The sequence below is a fragment of the Heliangelus exortis genome, chromosome 15, assembly GCF_036169615.1.
Source record: "Heliangelus exortis chromosome 15, bHelExo1.hap1, whole genome shotgun sequence".
Lineage (NCBI taxonomy): Eukaryota > Metazoa > Chordata > Aves > Apodiformes > Trochilidae > Heliangelus > Heliangelus exortis.
In genome coordinates this window covers 9756559-9766407 of record NC_092436.1, presented here as the reverse complement: position 1 = coordinate 9766407, position 9849 = coordinate 9756559, and the positions used below count along the sequence as shown (strand labels likewise).

General features: G+C 48.5%; 1 protein-coding gene across 1 annotated transcript in view; it reads left to right on the top strand.

Annotated features, from left to right (window-relative positions):
• Window positions 1–8542: 8542 nt before the first annotated feature.
• STK10 (serine/threonine kinase 10) overlaps window positions 8543–9849 on the top strand; it is a 44729-nt gene continuing 43422 nt past the window's right edge. Inside the window, exon 1 of the mRNA XM_071759323.1 lies at window positions 8543–8890. Within this exon, the coding sequence (XP_071615424.1) occupies window positions 8735–8890 (156 nt within the window). The 5' untranslated portion in view covers window positions 8543–8734. The remainder of the gene's footprint in view (window positions 8891–9849) is intronic.

Here is a 9849-nt window from a genome sequence, read left to right as displayed (position 1 = left end):
TATCCTTCAAATAACAGGTGTGAAAGGTTGGTTCTAACTGAAGGGACAAACCTGTTTCAACATCCCCGAGAAGTTCTCAGAGCTCCTATCTTCAAACACCAGGATTATAAAAATCTGTAACCTTTCTTTATCCCTCTTCCAGTTGACCACAGGGTGTTCTCATGTCAAGCAGTCAGATGCCCACTCCACACTAAGCTGTCTTATGTAGCACATTTTGGGGTATGAAATGGGCTGACTGGTGACCTAGGCAGAACCCCCCAACCACAGAGCATCCCTATGAAAAGTCCACACGAGCTGGGATTTTCTCCACCGTTCCTGCAAGCAGTGAAATTGGGTGCTGCTTCCCACCCCATGACATACAGACCTAGGGGAGAAGAATTTTCATGGTTTATAGAGGTGTGTCTCAAGCACTACCTTCTTTCTGTTCCCAGTTAACACAGAATGCAATTAATGTTTGTGTTATGCCTATATTTGTCTTTCCTTGAGCTGCAGCTCCCTATATAAACTTGCATAATGTGCTCCTGCTCACATGGGGTTTCTGGCTGGGAGCTGGGAGTGGCTGCTCCCACTGAAGGGGGACTGAAAACAACGAGGTAACTTATGGGAAAGGCACCCAGCTCTGCAAAGAGTGGTTCGTGGTGTTTTCTCTGAATATCCCTGGAAAGCTGGGACTTCAGTTGCTCAGTTTATTTTCTTTGGACTGGGAGCAGTTGCAAAGGGCTGAGAGGTGGGATGCTGCCCTGCTGAAACTTCACTCCATGAGAGGTCAGTGGCAGTGCTTGGAGACAGGGATTTGCTATTCTAATGAGTCCCTTATGCTGTAGCCCTGCTGCTTTGTTAAGGAAGCTCTCTAATAGCAGCGAGCTTGGAGGAGGCTCAGTGGTCCAATGCCCTGTGTGTAAGGTGAGAGGAAGGAAAATAAATTCACTGGACTGCTGTGCCCAAAGGGTAAACAATGTTGAGAAGGAGAAACTAAACTGCCTCTCTGGCTTTCTCTCCACATGGGCTTAATTAGGTGGTTTTGTTAAAGCAAACAGCATTTCCTCTCTTTAGACTGTTCCTCAGGAGGAGGATCCAGGGATGGATCCAGCAGGGATGCAGGGAGCTGCCCCAGCCCCTAGCAAAGGCAGGGATTCAGGGAAGCAGAAAGACTGGGAGTGGGAAGCTGCCAGTGTGAGAGACTCCTTGCTGATAAGCCCAGTCTGTCCCATTTCAGACCAGCCTTGCTTTGAGAGTGTCTGGATGTGGCACAAGAGCAGCACTGGGGAGGAGGATGCTCATTTAACCAGTGAGTGCTGTAGGGGACAGAAGAGGATCCAATGGAGAAAACAGAAGAGGCACTTGGTTTACTGCAGCACTTGGATTTAGTTACTTTCTACAAGTAATGTTCATCTATGGGGGTTGTCAGCTGGGCCCCCAGCTTGGTAAAGGGTTCTTGTTCAGGGTGTGAGGAGCTCCCTGGACCCACTACTCACCATCCCCTTGCTCTTTTTGTTGTTGTTTGCCAATACTGAAGACTGCAAAAATCTTGCATTCTCAGTAGTTCATTTGCTGGTTTTGAAGAGGAGACAGATCCCCAGCTTAAGGCAGCCTTAACTGAGGGTGAAAAGAGTTATTTCAGAGAAAGACTCTGAGTCCAGGCTCTCGTTCACATCTCCAACTTTCTCTGTTTTCCCAACTGACTCAGGAGAAATCCCCTCTGGCTCCCCCCAGACAAGTTCCAGGCTAACAGGGTGCCTCCCTGGCACATGCCTGTTCTCTGCCATTTTTATGACTTGCAGATGTTGGAGTGATTCCTACCAGGTGGGCTACGGTGTGGCTGGGGAGCAGGGTGCCTCCCCAGCTGCAGCCCAGCCATGCTGCTCCTGCTTAAAGCTGCCTTTTAATCAGGCAGGCTGGAGATGAAAGGACAGGATCAATGCAACTTGGGGCTGAAATAGCTTATTCCAGGAAACTACTCTGAGGGCATTAGAGAAATATCCGCAGGCCCCAGGATGGAGGCTTTGATACCTCTTTGTGCTGCTAAACCACACAGGAAACAAGGCTGCGAGCCCTGCAGGGCTTACAGGAGAGATGCAACAGCTGCCTGTAACAAATAAGTGAAAAGAAGACTGGTGGGGGAACATAGAGGAGAAGAATTATCAATCAAAACAATAAGCCAGTAGAGGAGGAACAGAAGGGGTATCCCTCAGTTGCTAATGGCTGTTTTGCTAAGCCTGGAACTGCTGAGATGCTAAAGTCAGGAGGATGATAAGAAGGTGTGACAGAGATAAGAGATGTCTACAGTTTATTAATGACTGATTCCCTACCAGGGAAGCTGCAGGTGGTCATTAATCTAAGAGTACTCCAGAGCAAGGAGAGATGTGAAAGGGCATAGGTGACCAGACAAGGGAAAAAGTGATCTGGTGGCAAAACCAAATTGGCAAGGGGTGGCTGCATGCATCTCCTGAAGGACTAAGTCAGTGCAGAGTTGGAGGGGAGGTGATATTCCTGGCTTCATTCCCCTGCTGGTGGCAGGGAGCTGCTCCCTGCCATGGAGCAGGGATGGGTAAGATCCCTATGGCCTCTTTTTGGAACCTGGAGCTGACTGAAAGCCAAAATGAAGGACCTGTAAAAGAAAGAATGCTTATCCTGGGGCTCATATCTGGCTCCATGACTGCTTCTGGCACAGGCAGAAGCTAAGGTAGGGCACTCATAATGTTTCTAGGAGTCAGGAGCAAGTCTGAGTGTTGTCTGCTGAGGTCCCCCCCTGACCAGCAGCTCTGAGAACAACTGCAGAGAGATGGGAAAAGGAGAAGCCATAAGCAAACTATGAAGAAAATGGCTTCAATAAAGGCACTTCTGCCAGTCCTGCCAATCTCCTCCCAATAGAGTTTTCTCGGACAGAGGAACATACCTGCTACATCCCCCAGAACATTATTTTTTCTTGTTGCAATCTTACTGTTAAAAGATTTTCAATTTAGCAGCAGCCAAAGACTTGCTCCTGAAATAAATGGGAAAACTCAGGCTTGAGTGAGAAACATCTGTGAGCTGCAGTGCAAAATTAATCCCAGAGATTAATTTTTAATCTAGGGGCATTTTCATGACCCCATTTTTTGACTGCAATTTCTTTAATTTTACCTCATATCTGGAAGTATGAAAATTTTTAATATCTTCTGAAGTTCTTCTCTGTGGATGTTGAAAAGAAACCTCGTGGCTTCAGACTTGTGTAACATCAATCATATTATCCCCATCTATGTCCAGCAGTTGGAGGGCAGGTCCTGTGTGCTGCTGGATGAAGTGTTTTTCAAGGTGGGTCTGTTTTGGGGCAGAAAGGTTTAGAAACAGATGATAAGAGCTGATTTCCTGCTTGGAAAGAATACATGGAATACCAACCAGAGCTCATGTCCAGAGTATAAAGGTGACCTCCTGCTGGTCACACCCGCAGGAAATACCAAAATCCTGGTGCTTCCTGCCATGGAGCCAGGCAGGAGCAGGAGGCTTCTGCTGGTTGGGTTCAAACCATGCCAGGGAGACTTGCCAACAGCCAGACAAGCTCCAAGGGTGCTTTGCAAGGTCTTTTCACACCCATTCCATGCTCTGAATGACTGGCAGGGCCGGGTCCTGCAGTTCATTTCTCTGCTTCCTCTCTGAGCAGCAGCCCCGAACTGTGGCCCTCAGCTGGATGCCCGGTCCAGAGTGGAGCTGTAGGATGTGTGCAGCCATAGGGTTGATGTATGAGGGTGACCCTGGCTTTAGCAGAACTCTCCCACACTGCAGACTGCTGCCCTCACTGTTTTTTCTTCAAGTGGCACTGGCCTCTGCCCAGCCTGGGGTGTAGGTGATGCTGGGGAAGCTGAAGAAGGGCATCAGTATGGGCTTCACCTACAAGAACTAATGTGTGAAAAAAGATGTTCTGCTCTCTTCCCCACAACCAAGGGCTTGTGTGTAGACACAGCCTTGGGCTTGGTTTTTGGTTTTTTGTTTTTTGGTTTTTTTTTAAGACTCCTTTCCAAGATAGCCTGAGCTGGAAGGAGTGTTTAGATGGTCCCTGCTTGGGAACAGGATCAGGGGTGGATTTATCCCAGAGGAGCAAGATTGGTGTTAACGGAGGGACTATTCATTTCCCTGCTTTCCTTTTCTGTCCAGCAGCATCATCATGGCCCTATGCAGACCCAGGGACCTTCTCCATCCCCTGAATGCCATGTGAGTAAAGACCAAGTGAACTGATTCCCTGTATGAGGTTGTCAAATGGTGCAGATGTCCCCATACTGACTCCAGTACTGACTGGGAGAGGAGGAGGCACATGACAGTGTAGAACTCATTACATCTAATCTTCCCCTTTGTGTTTCAGTCCAGGAACTGAAACAGCAGCTGATCTGGTCCTTACTCAGATTGGTCACATAATGGAGAAATCAATGAAACTGCAGATCTGGAAAACAGGGAGCTCTTGGGCAATGTCTGCACAAAGCTGAGAGCAATAATTAGCAGGTTTTATTTTAAATATCTACTGCTCCCAGACAGGTTGCACAGGCAATTAAGACACAGTAGCAGATAACAGATAGTGTTTGAATTAACAGACAGTATTAGGAAGATGGCCTGATAAATTAAAGAGACATATGTGATTTCTACACAGAAGGCAATGTTAAAGTGCTCATAATTTTCTGTCTTTCCTTTCTCCCATCCCAGCCCTGGAGGAAGAAAAGACTTGACCACACCAGAAACACTGGAAAAAGAATCCTTTTTTCCTTTGGAGGTGTCACTTTTAATTTATGATCCACAAGCAATTATTTTCAGTCCTATTTTGTCTTCTCCAGTGTAGAAGAAGAGCCAAACCTCCAGATCCAGAATTTCCCTCAAATTTCCCCAGGTGCAGACACAAACAGCACCTGCCACAAAATCTGCAGCTGAATCTGACTGTGCTACCCTTACATCTCTTCCAGTGGGCTAAATCCATGGGAAGGGAAGTCCTTTAAATTGAACAGCAGGAAGCTTGCAGAAACATGGGAATAGACTGAAGAACTGCAGGCAGAAGGTGAGGAAGCTGCTAACCAGTGGATGGGGGGCTGCAAACAGCCTTGTGTGGAGGATGCTATTGGCAAGGAGCCCACCTGCTTTCTAACACAGAACACAATCAGTGTGTGGAAAGGATTACATGACAAAGTTGCTGCAGTACTAAGGAATCCTCTTCAGTGAGCCAGAAATCCCCTCCTGCCCCATGGTCTTGGCATCTCACTTGCACAGCTGTAAAGATTTCCTTCACTGCTGGCCTGGGTTCTTCCTGTGCTGGTTATTTACTTGTTGTGCCAGGACCTGGTTATCCTGTTTGTACAATACTAGCAAGTGCTGACCTGGGGGCTCTGCTGGGATGCAGAGAATGATAATATGGTAAAATTAAACAGATTTCATAGGCCCTTGGATATTTTTCTGTCTCACCAACAGGGGAGGAGGCGATGGAAGGGGCCAGAGGGAAGGAGTGTCTTTCATGCAAGCTGAAAATGCCTCTCAGTGGCTCTGCATGGTTCCCTGAGCCAGACATATTTCAGAGGTGGATGCAGGAGTGGCCAGGCCATGAAACCCTCCACAGCAGTTAGGGCATGATAAAAGAGGGAGGACATGGTGACCTATGCTGTATCTGAGAGCTTTCTGAGGTATTGCCAAGCACAAATATTAACCAAGCTGCTAGTTAATGACTATTACAGAGTTCTGCATTTGTTGTAACATATTTAACGCAATATTTAATGTCTGTGACTTCTGTTTTAAATCCTAAGCAATGTAGTATTCTGGGTATCTATTTTCAAAACATTACAGGGGGTCTGTAATTTTATAGCATTAATTCCCATCTCGTTTTCAAAAGCACTTATTGCTGAGGTGGTTCTTTCAGTGAACATCCAGGAGCTGGAAATACTCTGCCAGTGCTGCAGGATTTCTTAATGTCAACAAGAAACTTCATCTAAACACAGATGCTGCAGAAAACAGCTGGATTTCAGTTTCGTCTCTGGTGGCTGTAGAAGATCAGTGAAACAGAATTAGCACCACAGTAATGACCCCTCACAGGAGAAAAATTCTGGCCTAGAACCAGACACAACCTCCATCCCATGACTTCAACACATTTTCCACGTTTTCAAGAATTCCCCTTACACACAGAGGCAAAAGCTTCCCTTCTGTTCAGCATTAAAGGGTAATACATACTGAAATCAAGTGGCATAAATTATTCTTGCAATGCCCAAGAGCATTAAATCTGATTAAAATGTGCAAGACAGCTTAGATTTAAGTATTTAATTTAGACTGTAATGCAAATTTCGGCCTCTGACAAGTGTTACCCCAGAGTCTGTGCTGAGGAGGTCCTGCACAGTAGCCACTGCAGGGCTTTGATTTTCAGCTTAGCCAGGGCTTTGATGCTGTAGTTCCCTTTACCTGACAGTGTCCCATGCAACATGCCTGCGAGCTATAGCTCAGAGATGGCTGCTTTTGGATGCCAAATTCCTTGTTCACGTTAGCTGTGAGGAATCCAAACTGCTCTTAAATTTGTATAAAGTGTTTATCACCCATTTCTCTTCCAACCCAGAATGAGTCAAATCCAGCACATCAATAACCACTGAAAATGCTCTTTATTCCTTACCCCTAACCAGGTATAATACCAATAAAATCTAACTCCACTGGCTTCCTTTGGCTGGCAGACCTCTGTATCCCTACTTTTAAAATGCAGAGCTACATATAGTCTTGCAATTTCTTCTCCTGGGGTTGTAATTCTGAACAAGAGCTCAGCTCTGCTAATTCATGCTTCTGAGGACACTGCTGACTCCGAGTGGTCATGATTAACCCCATGGGGATGCTCTTAACCCTCTGTCCATAGGATCAATGGGGCTCCAGAGAGCCTGAGGCAGATTTGCAGAGTTTTTTGCTTTTCTGGAGTTTATATTCTCTTGCTTGTGACTAGAGAAAGAGTAACAGGAAGTAATTCATAGATAGGGAATCAACCTGTTTGCTGAGTTGCTTTACACCTATGAGCTTCCTGAAAGAAATGAGTGGAAAGAATTCAAATGGCTAATTCCCTTCTGCTACAGAGCTAAGAAATTGCAAATCTGCTATTCATTCATATTTGATTTGCAAATCAAGTAGGTTATCAAGTGCCAGGTAAAAAAATCCCACAGCCTTCAAAATGCTATGCTGAATCAGAGCTGCTCAGAAACTTTCAAAGCAGTAACAAGTTTGAAAAAGAAAGAGAAGAGAAGCAGAGAAATCACCTCTGTGATCTGATCAGCCTTCCCACAAATGGTCCACAGAGCATCCACCTGAACTGCAAGCCCTTTGGCAAAGGATTAATCTTGGGTTCTATACATTCACAGCACCTGATAAGGAAAGACATCCCCAATATGTTCCCACAGCTCCTGCGGGGCAAAATACCACCCACGGGTGGGAGCAGTGTTGGTGTCACTGAGGTTTGGATGGGTCAGTGGCTACCACCAGGCCCTCTGTTAAAAACTGCGCTTTTGTGAAGTGGGGCTGCACCGTCGGGTTTTTCCCCTAGGTGTCCCCATTCAATACTTGATTTCAAGTCGTTTCGGATTTGAAGCTTTGCCAGGGAGAGGATGCAAATCTTCACAGTTGACACCAGTTGGGTCACATCTTCCCTAAAACAAATTCATGGCGGGTTCCCGCAGTGCTGATACACTCGAATTCCTGCTACTGGGAGTTTTAAAAATATTTGTGTTTGGCTGTTTTCACATGATGTGGGCTGATGGAAATGTCCCTCTTTTGCCAAGACAGTTTAGGATTATGCTTTTACACTCAGAGATGTATCTCTGCTCAGTCCCCAGCAGTGCAGCTCCCGAGGTGAAACAGCACAGCTGGATGATGCTGGCTCACCTCTGTATGCTGGGCTGAGCAGGCAGGGACAAGGCAGCAGTTACTGAGGATTTTCAGGCCTTTCCTTCCAGGTCTTCAATGTTATTTCTATTTAACATTGTCATCTGCTGTTCCTCCTCCTGCTGTGCTGAGGGAGGAGGCCTTGGGGTGGAGGGAGATCTCATAGCATCAGAGAACGGTTTGGGTTTGAAGGGACCTTAAAGATCACCTTGTTCTGACCCTCTTGCCATGGACAGGGACAATTTACACCAGTCCAGGTTGCTCAAAGTCCCATCCAACCTGGCCTTGAACAGTCCCAGGGAGGGGGCATCCACAGCTTCCCTGGGCAACTTCTGGCAGTGTCTCACCACGCTCACATTAAAGAATGTCTTCCTAATATCTAGTTTAAATCTAACTTCTTTTTGGGTTAAACCAATCACCCCTTGTCCTATCACTAAACACTCTTGTGAAAACTCCCTTCCCAGCTTTCCTGTAGCCCTTTCTGGGGCTGGAGGGTGCTCTGAAGTCTGCTCGGATCCTTCTCCCCTCCAGGCTGAACAACCCCAGCTCTCTCAGCATGTCCTCATATGATACTCCCCACCTCGCTCAGGGGCACAGAACCGAGCCGTTCCGTCCGGTCCCGCTCCCGGGCCCTGCCGGGCCGCTCCGTTCGGTTCCGGGCGGGGCGGGGCGGTGCCGGCCATGTGCGGGGCGGCGGTACAGGGCCAGCAGGTGGAGCGGTGCCGGTTCCGTGTGCGCGGTTGGAGGCGGCCCCGCTCCGCTCCCCGCTCCCGCCCCGCCGCTCCCCGGGCGCGCAGCGGCTGCGGCTTCCCCTGGGGCAGGGCGCGGGAAGGAGAAGGAGGAGGAGGCTGCCGGCAGCTCCTTGCCAGAGCCGCTCCGCTGCGGCATGGCTTTCGCTAATTTCCGCCGCATCCTGCGCCTCTCCACCTTCGAGAAACGGCGGTCCAAGGAGTACGAGCACGTCCGCCGCGACCTGGACCCCGGCGAAGTGTGGGAGGTGGTGGGGGAGCTGGGCGACGGAGCCTTCGGCAAGGTCTACAAGGTGGGTCCGCGGTGGGGAGGACCCGGGCTGGGGGGTTGAAGCACCTGCGGTCCCTCACCCCCACCGGTCTGGGGCTCTTTCTCGGGCTTCTTCCCCGCTTGCCCAGCGAACCTGGAGCAGCCCGCGGCACCGGGGGTAAAAACTCCTGTGCGGGACCCGGCTCCGCGCGTCCCGTTAGCTCCGCCGCGGGGAACGGGAGGGACGGGGGGCAAAGGCAGCGAGATGGTGGGGAAAGGGGGCCGGGAGAGCGGCACCGTGCTCGGGGAAGGGGAAAAGACTGAGGCAAGGGTTGGGTTTTTTTGTTTTGGGATGGGTTTTTTTGTTGCTGTTTTGTGTGGGGGTTTTGTTTGTTGGTTTGGTTTTCTTTTCCCCCTTTTCTCTTGAAATCGACTGTTTTCAGAGCGCAGCTTTTGTAAGGCGACGAGGTGTTTCTTGCCAAGCCTGTCTGTGCAATGAATGGAAGGAGATTTCTTGGAAGTCGGCAAGTCTCGGCGCTGCCTCCAAGTTTTGCGAGCCTCTGGGGGTGACATTATTTGTATTCCTGTGGTCCCCGCCGGCAGGAAACCTGAAGTGAGACGAGGAGCCCAGCTCCTTAAGAGTGGGGACATGTTCAGTGCTATGAAGGTTTAACCTTTACGTTAAAGGACCAAGGCTTTAAAGGCCAGATACTTGCTGTACTTTGCACTCCAAAGAGACCTGAAATAATCTGGTCTCCTGTGCAACAGCTGAGAGGAGACTTTTCCTTGGGGCTGGCTGGAGAAGCAGGCTGGGAATCCAGGCTCCCAGGGACACTTCCATTACAAACATAATTTGGATCTGAGGCTGTGAATTAGCTGTTTTTTGATAGTCTTATTATATCACTTAAAAAGATAGTGCTTTTTCAGAATTGCAAAATTAGTACCTAGAGAGGGTGCCAGGAAGGGAGCTGATTGTTTGCAGGTCAGGATGGAGGTGTTTTA